This window comes from Hetaerina americana, unplaced genomic scaffold (genome assembly GCF_022747635.1).
Source record: "Hetaerina americana unplaced genomic scaffold, ioHetAmer1.1.p SCAF_2, whole genome shotgun sequence".
Classification (NCBI taxonomy): domain Eukaryota; kingdom Metazoa; phylum Arthropoda; class Insecta; order Odonata; family Calopterygidae; genus Hetaerina; species Hetaerina americana.
In genome coordinates this window covers 61,077-79,564 of record NW_027286763.1, presented here as the reverse complement: position 1 = coordinate 79,564, position 18,488 = coordinate 61,077, and the positions used below count along the sequence as shown (strand labels likewise).

Sequence of the window (18,488 nt, the reverse complement as noted above, 5' to 3'; positions counted from 1 at the left end):
AGAGATTGATAAAGATTCCCACAGTGAATTCATTATTATCTAAGCCTGGCACAATATTATTGATGAAACAAGCTGAAGCTGATCTGGAGCTTCTTCCCTCTTGGAAACCTAGCTGTGCTGAATTTAACACTTTAAACTTTTTCATAAAGAATATCAATCTTTCTTTCATTAAATGTTCAATAATTTTGGAGAAATTAGGCAGCAGCGAAATCGGCCGATAAGTCCCATCATTTTCCCTGTCTCCCTTTTTAAACAGAGGCTTAGTTTTATATATTTTAAGCAGGTCTGGGAACTCTCCTTTTGTGGAAGGTTAATTTATTATATTAATTCAATATAATCAACAAGCCTTTCAATATTGATACATTTTATAATAACCGTGACTAGAATATCGTAAATTCCAGTACATTGCTTATTTTTAAGATTACATGCAACATTCAGTAATTCTTTTCCTGTGACAGGAAATACAGAAATAAATGTGGATAAATGATTTTTCCATTGAAAATCAGCATGATTCACAACTGGCTTGGCCTGTTTAAGGATTAGGGTATGTATATAAATTAAGTATTTATAAAGTTAGCAAAACATTCTGGATCGGAAATTCGGTCCCCATTTTCATTTTTTAGCCTTAGGTTTACCATACTTTCCACAGTGTCCCTTTTAGTTTTCCAGTTTACAATATCCCACATAGCTCGTTTTATTTTCGGCATTTTCAATAAAACAATAATTACTAGCCTTTTTTGAATTATTTATAAGGGTAGCGTACTCTTTCTTGGCCTTCTTGCAGTCATCTTTAAGGATGGGAACCGCCTTCGATCTTTTTATTTGACCTAACTCCTTCAGCTGCTTTAATATAATTTCTTATCCAAAATGTTTTATCGGTCGTTTCATTTTTTGTTTACAGATACATATTTTTCTCTAACAGCTATATTAAGCATTTGCTCTAAGTTTTTCAAGGGCACAAATATATGCAGACTTGTTAAATGATGTCCTGTAGCCATTTATTTGAAATGGGGTTTCATTTCATACGTTTCTGTGTAAATCATGAGGAGTAATATTCTATTAACTTTCAGAAGGGATTTCCATTCGGTGTTCTACTTATTTATACTTGAGATACAGCATTAGCTAACTTTTACGAGATTTATTTAAAATTATTTATACAATGTTATTTTCTTGTGTTAACTTTTGGTGATATTACAAAACAAAATATATTCCATTAAATTTTCCTCTAGGTCCCTGGTTTTTATTGACTTTGTCTATATCACTTGGATAATAAATTTTGTGTTATAAATAATATTAACGGTGAACACAGTACACCAAATTAATATCAAGGCAAAGAAAAGAAATGATGGAATATCATCTATCAATTTAAAGTGTAACTACATTAAGGATTCACTATAAAACATCGCCATCTCTGAGCGGGTTTCTCAATCAAAACAAGCGTGTAATAAAGATCTTAATGTGGGAGAAGATGCTCCATGTAATCAATAGGGTAGGGAAGAAAGTGCTAATTTCAACATCATTGTTCATAAATAGCCGCAGGTAATATGTAATTTTAATTGAAATTGGAGATTACGGAACAAAATATTTTATTTTTTTAAATTATTGGTGAAACTACGTATGTATATGTATTGCTACTTTGGTTCCACCCCGCCAGTCCGCACATGTCACTACGTTTCGTTAGTATTGAGGCGAAACCGAAGATAAAGGAGGAGACATCTGGTGGAAGGAGTGTGTTGGCACGTTGCCTCAGTAACAAAGGAAGAACCCGAAGAACGAGAAATTGAATCAAACGTCCTCGGAGAAAACGTTTGGTATCTGTAGACAGGATATAATTCAATTTTTAGACTTATAGAGAATTACTGTAAGTACTAAGAAGGTGAACATGAATCTATCCGCGTACAGTCCAAATATACATCGCATGTTTCACTAAAAATATGAACGAACATCGTAGTAATTGAGATGGGATTTTCAATTATTTTAATGATTCGATTCATGTGATTTGGTTCATGTCAATGACTCGATCGTCGAAATGAATACGTTACCATGGTGAGCCACATTCAGTATGAACGATTATTAAGGTCAGCATACGAAGCTTGGGCAATATCTTGTCGGGGAAATATGAAATGAGTAATTGAAAGCTTAAATTCAAAATTTTCTCGTGGATGTTTGTGAATTGACGAAAGTCGATTGCATGATTAAATAATGTTAATATCCTGCCATTTAAATTGGTTTGTTAATACCTCTTAAAAGAATATTTCTGTTACAAATAAGTTTTCTAGTTTAGTTGGTCATTAAGATACCGCGTAACTATCATCACGTTATCATAGACATTATATCGTCATGTAAAATCATAAGCGTATTAATTTGTCTACATATCGTGATTTCATAATGCCATAACCAATAATTAATCCATACTAACCTAGAAGTACTTTATTTTACCAGGTAAATTACGCAAATGAAATCTTGATGTTATATGGCACATTTATTCATTGCTATTTTCCTCGGACAAAATTATTAATGCGTTAAGCTGTGTCTTCGTACATTGTAATCCAGAGGATTAACACTTTCAGCGCCTTTGTAAATTTAGCCTCGTAAAGCTTTTCATTTTATGATCGACCTCTCGTATAAACCCATTTAAATGTACTCCAATTTCTAGTTAGTAGTACGACTAAATCCCGGGAGCAGTTCACTGTCAACGCCCTTGGCAAATGGTCAAAATAGGGAAATGTTGGATGAATAAGGGCCCTGTAAGAATTGAAAATTTTGCCTTATGATATCGTAGTGGACTTATAATTATTGCGATTTGAAGTTGTCAGAATGAGTAGACTTCTTCAAAACATTTTTACCAAGCAAGTTAAAGAAATTTTTCTTCCCTCAAAGCAAATGCCACTTAACTAGGCACAATACGCATTTTCCGTAATGCATAGGTCCTTCGTTTTTGATCATCATTTCATGAACACCGTGGTTCAGTGATAGGTCACAAGTTATTGTTAGTGAAATAGCGAAGGTTCGTTCTTTTTGAATCGTAAACGAATGGTGTCGAGGAGTCGTTTTTATGAACGGTTCTTTTTTTAAGTTACATCCTTAGTAATTGCTGGTTTAATATGGTTTTTGCCGATATATCATTCCCAGTTTGAATAAATATATATAAGATATTAAGGGGTCGTGTCAAATTTTATTCGAGTTATGCGTTTTAAAAGTAATTTTACGTTCCTATAGCAATAATGGTTATCGCGCCCTCATAGTTACACATAAAACAATAACGAAGCGTAATAATTATTATGGCATGCAATCCTGCCATTTTAGAGTGGGCGATATTTCTATTCATTGAATATAAGCGGAATTAAGACAGCAATATTTATTAACCTGATTGCTCGTTAGACACATCTAAGTGTCACTCAGTGAAGGTCTTAATCTAACAGATCAGTCCATAAAACTGATGTATTTAATATACTTTTCACCGTTATGAAGTATAGTAAATCTCTAATTTGTAAGCAATCCTAATTTACTCAATGGCAAACGGCCAATTAAACCAATGCTATTTGTTGTCAATTTGTGAATGTTCTTTTTGGCGCCCTAATGCTTGATTAGGCGTTTAAAGATATTAAAGTCCAACATTCATTTACTTAGCATTTGTAATTAGATTATTTATGCTCCTAATTTAGTACAGGTTATTAATAATTAAAATGATTTGTTGAAAGAGCATCTGTAATGGAGACTTGGAATGAGGAACCTTCGAGAATGGAGAATGAAAGCTCGCTGGGAAGGTCGACCAACATCTGCATTAATGGTAATTTCATTGGTGTTCCCTGATGTTATTTTATGTTGGTGAATTAATTTCTTTTAATTGGATGAGGATGGTGGCTTTTAAGCCTTGCCCTCCGTATCTTGTCACAAATATGTAATGGACTGTGATAAATGCCTTCCTCTTAGAAATTTAGTATCGAGAATTGTTCCTTTTCGATGATATCCTGTTGATATGATGATTCCATGATGATTGTGGAAACCTTTTTTTAAATTTGTTATCTCCTGATTTCCACGTTTACCCAGCCTGTAATTTACATTTTTAAGTTACAATGATGAAGTTCTCTACTTTTGAGTCTTCTATCTGCTGAGCCACAAGTTGTATTATTTACCTCGCTATTTCTTATGCTCCAAGAAGTCCATTGTAAAAGCATTTTTTCATTTGAATTAATCCTCAGTGGTAACTTTCTTAATTTGGTTAAAATATACTTAATTATAATCTTCTGATGGGGAGAACATTTACTATTCCTACTGCACATTCATACCTCAAGCTAAAATACTATTGTATGTCTTGTATTTGAGCTTCAAAAGGATAATGATTTCATTATTATGAATATCGGAATGATTAAAACTTCATTTTTAAATTTGAGTATCTTTTGGGAGGTTTTCATTGTTTTGATGGAAAGTATTCCTTCAGAATATCAATTCCAAGCTTTCGTCATGAATAATTAATGACGTGGATGTCCAAACAAAAAATGTAATTATAAATGCATAATAGACAAGAGAAATTATGAATAAATGGTGTGGAGAAGAAATAAAAGAAAAGGCATATCAAGTAATCAATGTGGAAATCCATTTGGCTTTCCATTTAATTATGCAAGGTGGAATTGCGGAAAGCTCTGGAATTAAGAATTTTTGAAATCGTAGGGTATTTGAAATCAAAAGAAGAGTGGGAAAAAATGTGAGAGTGGACCAAATCAAATTATTCCTTGGGAAAGACCTAATCAGTTCCAGTCATTCAACCAACCCAAAGATTGTTTGGATTCTATTAAATCCCATTATAAAAGATTTTTTTTAGCCTTATTTAATAATTCTATCTCCTGATGTCCTGTTAAACTTTGAAGTTTGGTTGATTATTGATTTGTGCAGAAATTAGTGTCTAATGGCCAAAAGAGGCTAGGCTATCAAAGTCCTGTGAACAATGGCAATACAGTTAAACCAATTTAAATCACAATGCTGAAGAGGCTGTCTCACTTAAGATGCGTTTGAAACCTGGTCCCAGGAACTTGGCAACCGCAGAAAATCTACTGTTTAAGGGGTCCTTCTGTACGGTACTGGCACTCTCATTTTTTCCATCACTGGTGGACCTTTAACCTGCTCATAAATACCATCCTCAACCTAGGGAGGGGAAAAGTCTCATATAGATAAAAAGACTAGATTAATTTATTTGCAACTCCATTCCTATTTTGTATTACACAGTTTTCCATTAAACGATCTTTTATTAAATCTTTCATTTTTTTACTGGTAACAATTGTTTTGTATTTACATAGAAAATTTACTTGGTAAAATTCAAATGATGGACACAGTGTTTGTCAAAAAAACAGCCTTTCAAAATATGACTGGAAGTCACACAACACCACCTTGCTCAGTAACAGGTTCCACATCCCTCAAATGTTCTTATATCTTCAAAATCAGTTAGTAGACAGTTAAGGGATAGGCAGGGGAAATTAACTGTGGCAAATAAAGTCATGTGCAAGGTCCTTGGAGGGGAGAAATAATTTTTTTTTAATTAGGAATAGAGGCTATCAAAACATTCCCATAAAACAAAATCTTATAATAGGTCTCATTATTTGCTAGTAACAAGGAAAACCCATAGTTCACAGTTTTGTGGGAAGACCAATTTGGAAATACTTGCAGTATAGACTAAAAACAATGGCTTGGCCCTATGAAAATTCTGCCAGGAATCTGAATCCAAAAATCAAGAAAATAATGAATGGTATGGCATCACTTGGTCACAGTTAATTAAAGTATGAAAGTTACTCATTATCTTACATTGAATTTACTGAGAAAGACTATACCATAACAAGGCCTGAAATTGTCACTAGGGAAAGATTGAGTGAAGACTGGTTGTCTGTGCAAAAGAGGAAATGCACATGATGAGGATGAAAGGAAGGTTGTGAGAAAGTTCAGGAGGATGTTTAAGAATGTTGATTACCTTTCCTTTGAATTTATATCCTTATCAAGGAATATGGATGTCAAATTCAGAAAATCACTTAATTTTTAATGCTAATAGCTGTAGTTTTGAATGGCACGCCATTTAGCCTTAGAGTAAATAAACTTTTCTAAGAGATGTTACTCGGCCTTCTATGTTCAAGTGTGCTTCATTCAATGATGGAATGCCAGGGTAAGAATTTTCCAAAGATGTAAACGACTACCAAAATGGTGAAAACTAACTTTATTATACATCATATAACGTAAGTTGTCTGTGTAAGAATTTTTTGAGCCACAGTTCACCTGTTGGGAAGCTAGCTCCCCAGCTTGCAAATGTTTTTTTAATTACATGTATTTGCAAAAAAGCAGAGCCATTATTGCTCAAACTTATGGCATGAACTGAGGACCAAAGCTATTTAAAAGCTCCCTTGGATTTCAAGCAAACATTGTAATTATAACTTAGTATCACACTTTAACATTATTTTTATCAGAACAAGGTAGAAATGCAAAACTACCAAGAATTGAGACTCGTGGGGATAATTTTCTTTCTCGTATACCTTTTTTAATGTCCCATGACATCCAGTCATTATTTACGGTGAACGTTAACTTAACTGGGAGATTCCCGATAAATCCAATTTTAAAGACAAGTAAGATTGCTCATTAGTGAATGTGGGTATTTTAACTGTACTGACATTTTCTGTTGGTTATTGAGGTGTGTTAAGGTCGCTTTTGAACTTAACTAGTGGTCATGAAAGTGAGTTATGGCCTATCCAAAAAGTTAGTGTGAACCTTCAGTCAATAAGACATATTAAAACCTGGTGGTGCTGTAATTATTTATATATATATATATATATATATATATATATATATATATATATATATATATATATATATATTATAAAGTTAAAATGTAGATTTCATGTAGTGTGTCTGTTTTGATTTGAAGTTAAATGATCTACTGGAACTGCATTCAATTTAAAATTAAAGGGGCAGCAATGTAATTGATATTATCTTCTTTTGAATGTCTTGTTTGTTCAATTATTCTTTCTTTGGGAAATTCTCTTTCTCAGCGAAAGGTTTGGGATTTCCATGTTCCAAATTCTTTGAAATTTGATAGACATTAGATCTTAGATTGTAATCTGGTAGGCATTTTTTTTAGTTTTATTGCTAAGTGGTAATCAATGGATAATTAATGGAAAGCTATAATATTTTCCAGATGTTGTTAGCCTCCATGATGCAAACCAAATGATGTATTGCAGGCTGTGTGCAACTGTAAATAATGATGCTGTGTCCATTTATGGAGAAGATGGTGTCAAACTGAACTTAGCTAAGAAAATCAATGTTGCTTTACCTATATGGGTAAGTCACAAGTTTCAGGTACAATGCAAGACCAATAAAATTTGTGAAATATTTTATTTAATTGTTTTAGGTACCATAATTTAGACAAAATATCATTGTCCACGCTTTTGACACTAGTCAGTATTTGGAAATCAAGTTTGATCTTGGAATTTCTGTTAGCTTTAACATAGTGGGATGTTCTGGGTTAAACTTAAAAGAGTTTTTTGATCGCAGTTGCTGGAACATCAAACAAAAATGGGATGTTAAGCATGCCATGGTGGTCTTGAACATGGTCTTATTGTTCATATATAAGGTCTTCAGAATGAATGCCAAAATCGTAGCCACCAATAACTCCGTTAATCTTTTTGTATTTTACACTGTTGAAGAAGCAAAGAATATGAAAATTGCTCACACTAAGACCTCCCCGATTGCAGAAGTTACTTTCTCTGAGGGTGCGTTGAGGGATGAATCATTGGCCTTAAGGAAATGAATACATGATTGGAAAAAGTAAGCTCCTTAGGAATTTCGAAATTAATGAAATGGCTTTATTTTCCCTGAATTTCGAAAAACCACTACATTCAGTAGCATAAATTACATTCAGTTTAAAAACTTTGTAATAAAATTCGGAAATAGGATTCCACTGGGCCAACTGTCACACTTACAATTCTTTCCTAAATGTTTCTAGTCCAATTCTGTGTGCTTCTCAACTGAGACTATTCTCACCCCCTTCCATTCGAGGCAGTCTGGGAGTCATCTGACTTCAATCGCTGCCATCCTAGGAGTATTAGTTTAATGGGGGGCGACCGACAGCTAAGGTCACTTGTGCTGTTAGGGATGGATGGGAAAGGATGAAGGGTGGAGGGAAACTGGGTGTCGGCATTAGCCTACTGTTATCAAAAGGTGCCAAGGGGTCCGCAGTTTAAGGTCCCATCTGATGGACATCGTACTCCCCTAAAGTGCTCTCCAAAAAACACTTCTAGTAGGGATGGAGATGCCACTGAAAAATATCTGTTGTCTCCAGGATTCAAACCCGGTGGGAAGCCAGTACATTAGCCACCGCACCATCTCGATCCGCCCTGTCATCCTCCGTGACCACTTGGGACAAGAGTGGACCCATGGAAGAGTGCCAGGGACAAGGGGTGTGGGAAAAGGGATCAGGAGTGTGGAGGTGATGTTTACGTGGGTTGAAATTGGTTGAGTTGAGGGGCTTTGGAGAAAGGGTCATTGCAGACCGTGGCTGACCATACATGACTCGGACTAAAGTGGAACCAAGGGAAGAGAACAAGATGGATGTTGCCATATGTAATTCCCTATGGCTTTGCCTCGACCCCACCTCATGCCAACCCAAGCTTCCTCTTATTGTGAATCAAGTGACAGGGCAGAAAGGAACTCTCAGGAAAGCATTGTTGTCTGTCGCTGCGATACATATTGAGAAACTCATCTTCAAATGGAGGAAGTACCACTGGCACTAATTGTGCATCAAATTTTGTTGCCCGCCTTCTAAATGGTTCATATCGTAGATTAATTTAACTTATATTGTGGTGCTAATGATGCAGCTGAATTTCTTCGTGAAGCTTGTTCAAAATAACCTGCTTATCTTGTAAAGGCAACACCATCACAATCTTTTTTGGAATCTTCTGTAACACTCCCAGCTGGTCTTATTGGGCCCATATTGAGAATTATGATGAAAATCAATGTGAACTACGTAGAAAAATCCAGGGGTCAATGTTTGTCCTACAATGCGAGGTCTGCTGCTATGTCAAAGTATTGGAGAGGGATTCCATGTACCAATCTTCGCCTCCCCCTTCTTCAGTCTCTTGGAGAAGGGGGGGGTGGTATTACTCTGGGGGAAGGTGGGGCTTTCATGATTATCTTTTTGGGAGTGGCGCTCTTAGTTGATCAAGAAATAAAATATCACCGAGTGCTAACAATCCAGAACTTATCTAGTCTACATACTTATGTGACTTGACTTGTACAGCCTCCTCATTGAGTTTTGTGCATTTATCAATGAGTAAAGATAGTTGTCTTGTTCTTGATTATTCCCAAACGCGGAAGAGGATTATGATTAACAGCTAGCTGGGTTGTATTGATGGTGAGAGGGGATTTGGTCATCAGTTCCCTGAAAGAACTTAGGATTTTAAATGACAATGTTAAGTTTAGTTATTTGGTTAGGTTGCAGAGGAAAGTGGCTGTGACTGATTTTTCTGTGATATTTTTTATTTAATATCTTTACTGTGGCATGATTTAGATTTTAAAGTCCCTTCTTCCACCTAGTCCCTAAACATTACATTAAAGACAATTACAAACACCCAAGCCCGATGTGGAGGAAAACCCACCTATGTGGGAATTCAACCCGTGACCTCTTGGTTGGCAGTTGGAGACATTACCTCGAGGCTACTTTGGCCAGCACAGAGAGATAATTGGGAGGAAGGAGGATGTGTGGCGGTGCATATTCCTCCTTTACCTTGGCAGTTGCTCATCATCTTATTCCCAGTCAAGAAAGTAAAAGTTAAGCATAGGTTTTCTTATGTATATTAGCCATTAGGGATGGGGCAACAGAATTCTAGATTTTGGCCAACGTTTCCTGCTTACCTAGTTCATTGTAGGTTTGAGGTGGCTTGTGTCATTTCTTGCTTTTAAGGGCATTATGTGCCAAATATGAAATGCGTAAAGGGGACAATAATGTCAAAAATGTCTAAATATTTCTGTTGTAATTGATTAAATAACAAAGCAAACCACAAACATGTGGGGGCCCTATACCATTTTTTAAACATGTTGAGCCCCCTTAAGTTCATTTGTATTGTGTCCTTATGAATCCATGTTCAGAGAGAAAATATGTCTTCCTGAGGGAATATTCCTGAAGCCATGACATCCGTCAGATTTACAAAGGCGGTGACTTCTTTTTAACAATGCTAGTTGGGTGTTATCTCGTGTATGTAAAAACTATGACAATTGAACCTTATCTCCAGGTTAAAGTTAAACAAATTACGTGGGTCTCTCAATAATTCCTGGGAAAATCCAAGAGGTGGCAAAGTATAGTATCGGAAGAGGTTGGCTTTTGGTAAGCCTCATCTCTCACTGGACTGCTGTCAATGTGTCACCCATATCTATCTTGTGAACTCATTTCAATAGTCAAAGCCACAAACTTTCGTTCATTTAAAGAAATGGAAAGAAATTAGTTTCTTATGGTGATTGAACACTTCTATTTCAACGGCCACCAAAAAAGATGAAAGCAGAGTGAGAAGAAGTCCGTGGCACATCTGCTCCCGCATTTGCGACTGTCTACAAATTGGGCAGAATCAGTTTAAACTGGGCCGTGCATTCACAAATGTGGATATTCTTTGGGGTGTCCAGTGGAAGTGACTTCCTCCGAAATGAAAGGTGGTTGCGAGTGATCGACCAATCAAAGATGGCAAAATAGTTGAGGCCGCTGGAATATCATGAGGCACAATGTTTTCAATTCTGCACAAACATTTGGGTGTGAGCAAAATCTTCGGCAAGATGGGTGCCGTGTTTGCTCTCATTGGAGAATAAATGCAATTATGTGGTCCATTCGGAGGCTGCTTTGGTGTTTTTTTGTCACAATCCTGACAAGATTGTTTGCATTGATGCATAAGTATGGATGAAATGCAGATACATGACTAAACGCCAGGGAACAAAAACTGTGAAGAAGGTGACTTTCTGAAGGTTATCCAGCTCCAAAGAAGGGGAAGATGGTTGTGAAATCTGCCCAAAGGCGATGGCCACCATTTCTTGGGATGCATACAGATTTATCTATTTATCGAATTTATTGTTTGCAAAAAGGACAAACAATATGCATCAATATTGTAACGTTTTAGTGAAGAAATACAGATTAAAAAGGTCCTCATTTGCTAAAGAAAAAAATCTCTTCATCAAGGCAATGAATGCATGCACACCTGCTCAGTTTCAAGGGTAACATTTTCAACTTAGAATTCAAGTTGTAACAATGCCCATCATCTTCACCAGATTTGACCTCCAGTGTTTTTTTTATTTCCCAACTTGAAAAAATGATTCCGCAGAAGACTATACTTTGAGCATTGGAGTCTTCTTTAACACAGATGCCAATATTGAGGACTTTCCAAAATTCTACTTTTTGAATGGCTTAAAAAAGTGGTAAGAACTAGGAAAAGTGTATTTTGCTCAAAATGGAGATTATGTTGAAAAGTAAAAAGAAATCTCCCCAAAATAATTTGTTTTTCAATTTTTTTCCCAAGGACCCAATAAGCAATCCAAATAGTTCATGATAATTCAAAGGTAGCAGTTGAAATGGTATAACATTCTCTTTTTGGTGAAGTGGCATCGTTGAAAAGCGCACAAATTGGAATGCACATTGTAAGAGGTTTTCTCATGCTCAGGGAAGTTTTACTGTATTTTTGCTTTCTACTGTATCTTTGCACTTGCATTAACCTCTTCCACTCGGATGTCGAGTGTGACTCGACACGGTTAGCAGCGGCAGCAGCTCGTATGTCGAGCCACACTCGACACGGAGTTTCACTACGAAGGGAATTGGGATTTTTGTCTATTTTTCCAATAACTTTCCTTGTAATCATCTGCATGAAAGGAAAAGGAAACTTAAAGCTTAATTAATAGCATGGCTTGTTTTATTAATGAATAGTATCGACCCATTATGTTGTCGTCGACATAAATGCCGTCTCCCAAAGGATGCCACCACCTACGCAGATGTTTTTTGTTATCTATTTACTGTGTTGTAAGTTCTTTTTCATTTGCATTGTTTGCTCTTCATTACTTGGAAGTCAGCTAAATGTAAAGCAATGTCTTTTAGAGATTATCGGTGCCTGAAAAAAGATCGCCAGAATGTAAAGTTACCTCAGTCAGCTGATCCTTAGTTCATTGCTTTCTAGTTTTGACTCATTCATTTCCTTTTCTTCCTAGTGTCCGCTGTCTCATCAAACATTCGGCCTGCTCTTTCCCTATCTATTGCATAGTCAGGAATCTTGAGTAGGAGGGTCCAAGATATGATCTATTATATTCATAGCAAAACAAGAACCTTAGGCCGTTTCCTGGAGTCGTGCTTTATTGAGGTTGCATCATCCTCCTGTGGTAAAAAAACCTTCCTTATCTTAGTCTCCGAGGTTTACTTACGTTTCTTGAAGCATAACGCAGGTGTTTTCCCTAATGACAGAGGGTTCTCTTACAACAGATGCTTTCCCTTTAGTTGGACGAATGCTTTGCCAGCAAGTAGTTGCTCGTTCTGAACGATTTTCCCCTCCTCACGATGGACAAGTATTCCAAAGAATTAGAAAGCAGCAGCTGTTTCATGAGGAAAACTCTAAAATGGTGGCGTAAATTGTTTTTCTGGGGGCTTCAGGTCAGTGTTGTAAATTCATTTATATTGTATAAAGAATGCCAACAAAGAAAAAATGAAAAATGGATCTCGCATGTGACATTTGTAAGGAAACTAGTACATAATCTCTTTGGAGAATTCCGAGATGGTGCACAAACGTCCAGGGGTTAGGTTACCATGCACAAACATAGAGCAACGTTTAGATGGAAAACTCCATATAATCACACCTCACCCTAACAAAAAACATAAAGATTGTGCCGTTTGCTCTGACCGAAAAATCAAAGGAGGAAGAAGAGAGACTATGTATATCTGTGAGACGTGTGAATCTAAACCAGGTCTTCATGTTGGTGAATGCTTCCAAAAATATCATACCATGAAAATTTATAGAGTTTAAATTATGGTTTATCAATAATTTTATCAATAATTATGTCAAAAAATCCAAATAAGTTTGTATGAAAATAAACTCCAGTTTTTCATTCTAGTGCCATGCTTAGCTAATTTGGGGTATTTAAAAAATTGAATCCCGAGTAGACTGAGGCAATCGAGAGAAAAGCACCCGAGTGCAAAGGGTTAATGAATTTTTAATACTTATGCACTTCGTAATCTTACCAAGCAAGCCACCCTCTTCATCATTTAAGCATGTGGCAGGGGGTATTAGATCACCTACTATCAGGGGAATAAGTGATTATTAGCATGTATTGCATGTAATATTGCTCTTTGAGTGGAATGCTTTCCAAGGACTTGGACATTAAATGACTCAGCCATTGCATTTAAAACTGCAGAACATATGATGAGATCATTCCTTTCGTCAATTTCTGCATGGCCACACTGGGAGATGTCTTTTGAAAAGTTCAGGGAGTAATTTGACCCAGTGTGACATGTAGTTTTGCGAGCCTTGCTGAAAAAATTTGAAAATTGTTTGAAAACAAAAAAACTTGAAATCCCATGTGCTTTTATTTATCATTTTATATATTTTTATTAAACAATATACATTATGTTCAAGCAAAAGTATATATTCATAATTATATCACTAGGAGACAAAAATGATGCTTACCCAGATTACTATCCTAATGCACTGGAACTAAATAGTCTACTTTCCCTAGCCATCAGATTGCATAACCAGTTGCCTGTTTTTTTAAATAATATTCAAGGATTTTGTGCATTCAAACTCGGGACATATTGTATAGAATAATAATGTTGTGTCGTAAAAGAATTTTCACATGTTACATTTATATGCTTTGTCTGCAAATTTTATGTATCTGACATAGTCATGTATGCTGTGATATGCCGGTATAATTATGTGTACTTATTATCTTGGCATGAATTATATTTGAAAGTAAAAATCATTGGATAGAATAAATATTTTTATATCAAGTGGAAATAAAGTTATTTGCACTAGTTTTGTGGACTGTGACACTTGTCTTCAGATTTTGTGTGTGCTTCATGGCATAGCTGCTATGGTTTCAACAATTTTGAAATGCTTAGTGAGCCTCACTATTCATAAAAACAAGGACATCTTTTAATTATGCCTGTCACTATAATTAGTTTGAAAACATTTGACTGCTGGTAATTTAAATAAATTGATTTTAATGAATGATCTAGAGAATAGTTGACTCTTTCTTTAGGTTTCGAGTAATATGGGGCCTCCACTACTTGTGTGCAGGAAATGTATAGCAATGCTGGATGTTATTGTTGATTTTATCAGTCAAGTTGTTGCTGCCCAGAAGAAAATCAATGCTATTTTTAAGGTAATTGAATCAGAATTTTGTTTAAAGAGAATGTCATTAAATTGCAGGAACTACTACCTTGATCAAAAATTTCCCGGAATTTATTCAGAAAATTAAAAATACAAGTTTATTCATCTAAATCTATATTGTCCCCTTCAAAGTAATCCCCATCGACTGCAACACACTTATGCCAGCGCTTGATCCAATCCTCGAAACATTTTTTATATTCGGTTTTCGGTATGTCCATCAGTGCTTCCTGCGATTTTTCCATTACTTCCTCTCGGCTGCTAAAACGCGTTCCCCGTAATGGTTTTTTAACTCGATTGAACAGAAAGAAGTCACAGGGAGCCAAATCAGGTGAATTCGGTGGCTGTTGGATGGTATTTGTTGCATTTTTCGTCAAAAAATTACGAATAATGATAGCACTGTGCGACGGTGCGTTATCATGGTGCAAAATCCACGAGTTTTCTGCCCACATTTCTGGTCTCTTTCGGCGAATTGCTTCACGCAAACGTCTCATAACGCCCAAATAATACTCTTTGTTTACTGTCTGGCCTTCTGGCAAAAATTCATGATGCACTACACCGTTGTAATCCATGAAAACCGTCAGCATTGCCTTCTTTTTTGACTGAAAACGACGTGGTTTTTTTGGTCTCGGCTCATTTGGTGAACGCCATTCACTTGCCTGATGTCTGGATTGCGTGTCGTACTCATAAACCCACGTCTCGTCTCCAGTAATGATCCTTTTGATGAATGTGGGATCGGATTCAGCCTCGCATATCATGTCTTTTGCGACGTCAACACGGTCTCTTTTTTGCATGAAATTGAGGTCTTTTGGAACCAACTTTGCTGCTACACGACGGAAACCCAAATCATTAACCACAATGTCTTGGGCGGATCCATAGGCAATGTTCAAGTCCTCCGCTATTTCTCTGATGGTTAATTTGCGGTTATTGACCAACATTTCTTTTACTTTATCAATTTTTTCACCGACTTTCGATGTCGATGGTCTGCCACTGCGTTCATCATCTTCGATTGACTCACGACCACTTCTGAACCGCTCGTGCCACTGGTAAACGACCGTTTTTTTTAGAGAATTGTTGCCGAAACACTTTTCCAACATTTCCAACGTCCGTGCGCCACTAAATCCGTTTTTTACGCAAAATTTAATACAAGTTCGTTGTTGCAAATTTAAATCCATTTCTGAAATTGTAAAAAATCGCCAACACACACAGAGATAGATGTACTCTTGGCTACGTAACTTTTGCAAATGTCAAGTTATGACACTAAGATTTAAAGGGAATATCAACAACAGATGTACCAATTTAACAAAAAAAACAAAACTCAAATCGGAACGATGGTAGCGCCACACGGTGGTTATTCCGGGAACTTTTTGATCAAGGTAGTACTTTCAGTGTCTCTGCTTAGTTTCCCTCCACGTAAAAATAAAGGGAAAGTAAATCAGTGATCTGTGTGGTTGATGTTTTACTTAAATGCATTCATTTGCTTCCTCATTGGCTTGAACTCTGATCATAAGTCTTTCAAGAAGTGAAATTTGTTTGTTTGTTGAAGTTAGTGAAAAAAGTTGCCCTGACCAACTTTTAGTCATTTGAAAAATGCTGGAAAGTCATGGAAATTTATTGAGATTTTAATAAATCTGCATTCATTGATACAAGTCAAAATTAAATGGCTGTTTCTAAACTTGTTCTCCTGCTTAATTTCTTAAACATATAACCTTAATGACCTTGAGTTGTCCTTGAAAAAAAATCAAGGCATACAAAGGCTAAACCTTCTATCTGTGCTCTTATCTTTTTTGTCCTTCATGTATGTCTTTCATATCACCATTTCGCTAATTAACATCCTCTATTGGGATGATCAGTTTGGGTTTAGGAAGGGAAGAGGCCCTCAGGATGCCATTGCAGTAATGAGATCACTAATTTAGAGGAATATATAATACAACCAGGAGGTATTTGCGTGTTTCGTAGATTTCGAAAAAGCGTTTGATAGAGTGAACTGGGAAAAACTAATGAGTACGTTGCAGAAAATAGGAATAGATTGGAGGGACAGGAGGCTAATCCACAACCTGTACTTGTCTCAGACTGCTCAGGTGCGAGTGGGGAACGGGGAGTCCAGATGGGCAGTGTTGGGAAGAGGTGTGAGGCAGGGTTGCCCATTATCACCGTTGCTGTTCAACCTGTATGCAGAGGAAATGATTAAAGAGGCATGGGAAGAACTGTAGGTAGGAATGAAAGTGGGCGGGGAATTTGTTAAATCAGTTAGGCTTGCCAATGACCAAGTTCTATGTTGTCAGTCAGCCAAGGGGTTGTAAGCATTGCTGAGTGAATTGGGGATTAGGTGCAATAGATGTGGATTGAGAATCATTGGAAAGAAACCAAAGGTTATGCGATTTTGGAGAAAGAGAAGGCTAAGCGTAACATTAAAATAGGAGGGCAAAAACTAGAGCAGGTGGAACAGTTTACATATCTCGGAAGTGTTTTGGACCAAAATGGTTTTAGAAGTAGGGATGTAAGGAGAAGAATTGCACAAGGCAAAGAGGCTTTTATGAGGAAGGAGTTGATGATATGGAAGTTGAGCAAGGATGTTAAGAAAAGACTCAATGAGAATTGACTTGGGGCGTAGTTATGTACTGCACGGAAATATGGTCACTGATGCAGGATGATAGATGTACGAGGGCGATTTGAAAAGTATGGTCTCCTATTTTTTTTCATGAAAAATAAAATTTATTCTCAACTTTGCGTACATCGTTGCAAAGGTTGAGCATTTAGCTATTTTCCTACATAGTCCCTTGATGATCAATCAATTTTTGCATCCTTGTGAGCAGCTTTTTATTAATACTGGCTTCGCACCTTTCTCCCACTGCATCGCGAAGCCAACTGACGACTGCTCCGATCTCAATTTATAACCATTTAGTGGAAGTGTATGGGCATCAAAAACGAGCGGGAGTGGGGCTGGGAGGTTTTTGATGGCTGGGAAAACGTCCACGATGAGCAGCGGTCGGGGTGGCCGAGTTTGCCAGAATCAACGGTGGCTCCAATTGACCAGATGGTGCGCAATAACCGGAGAATTACCCTTCATGAGATTAAGGAATGCCTTAATGAAGAGAGTGGCTACTTCTCCGTGCGGAATATTGTGTCTGAGATCCTTGGTTACAACAAGGTGTCTCACCAAAGGAGTGTGTTTGCATCATGACAATGCACGTCCACATGTGCCACATCAAACGACCACCCTACTGAATGAATTCGGCTGCTGGGATATCATCGACCACCTTCCTTACAGCCCGGACGTTGCCCCCAGCGACTACCACTTGTTTCCCGCTCTCAAAAAACACCTTGGAGGACAGAAATTCAGGTCAGACGAGGAAGTGCAAGAAGCAGTCGCCAGTTGGTTTAGTGACGAGGTGGGAGAAAGGTACGACGCCGGTGTTAAAAAGCTGCTTACAAGGATGCAAAAAGTGATTGATCATCAAGGCGACTCGGCAGAAAAATAACTAAATGCTCAACCTTTCCAAAAATATATGCAAATTTGAGAATAAATTTTATTTTTAATGAAAAAAAATTGGAGACCTTACTTTTCGAATCGCCCTCGTAGTTTGGAGGCTCTTAAAATGTGGGTGTGGAGGAGGTGAAATGGACAGAGAAGAAAACAAATGAGGAAGTACTTTGTATGGTGGGAGAGGATAGGGGATTATTGGGAGAAATAACAAGGAGACAGGAAAAATGATGAAAAGGATATTGATTAACAGCGGGATGTTGAAGACTGTGATAGAAGGGAGAACATTAGGCAAACGAGGAAGGGGTAGGAATAGGATTGGGATGTTGGAAGGGGTGAAGGAAGCAAGGAAGTACTAAGAGAGGAAGAGGGGCTTTTTGCAGGTTGTTGGGTTGTGTTTTGTTTGAAGAAACAAATTATTTATTTGGTAGATGTGTCAATCCAAAACCTACCTTAACTGGTAGATTATCTAATTAAAAAATCCTGCACTCTCTCATGGGGAGAATTAAGAACTCTATGGTACCACATAAAAAAAAATGGATTTGCAAAATGAAATATAATGTTATGTGAGTTTGTCCATTAACTAGGAATCTGGGGCTACAAATTGGGTTCGTTATATGGTACACGAAAGA

At 36.9% G+C, this 18,488-nt stretch overlaps 1 protein-coding gene across 3 annotated transcripts in view; it reads left to right on the top strand.

The window, feature by feature from the left end:
• The first annotated feature begins 1,955 nt into the window (after positions 1-1,955).
• The window catches only part of LOC139687964 (zinc finger protein 585A-like), a 34,612-nt gene continuing 18,079 nt past the window's right edge, over positions 1,956-18,488 (top strand). The window contains exons 1-4 of one of the 3 annotated variants that reach the window (XM_071585339.1): positions 1,956-2,046; positions 3,702-3,790; positions 7,172-7,314; positions 14,245-14,367. In XM_071585339.1, the coding sequence (XP_071441440.1) occupies positions 3,712-3,790; positions 7,172-7,314; positions 14,245-14,367 (345 nt within the window). In that variant the 5' untranslated portion in view covers positions 1,956-2,046; positions 3,702-3,711. Of the gene's footprint in view, positions 2,047-3,308; positions 3,491-3,701; positions 3,791-7,171; positions 7,315-14,244; positions 14,368-18,488 lie in introns of those variants that run through there. The other 2 variants (XM_071585338.1, XM_071585340.1) reach the window with 2 other exon arrangements.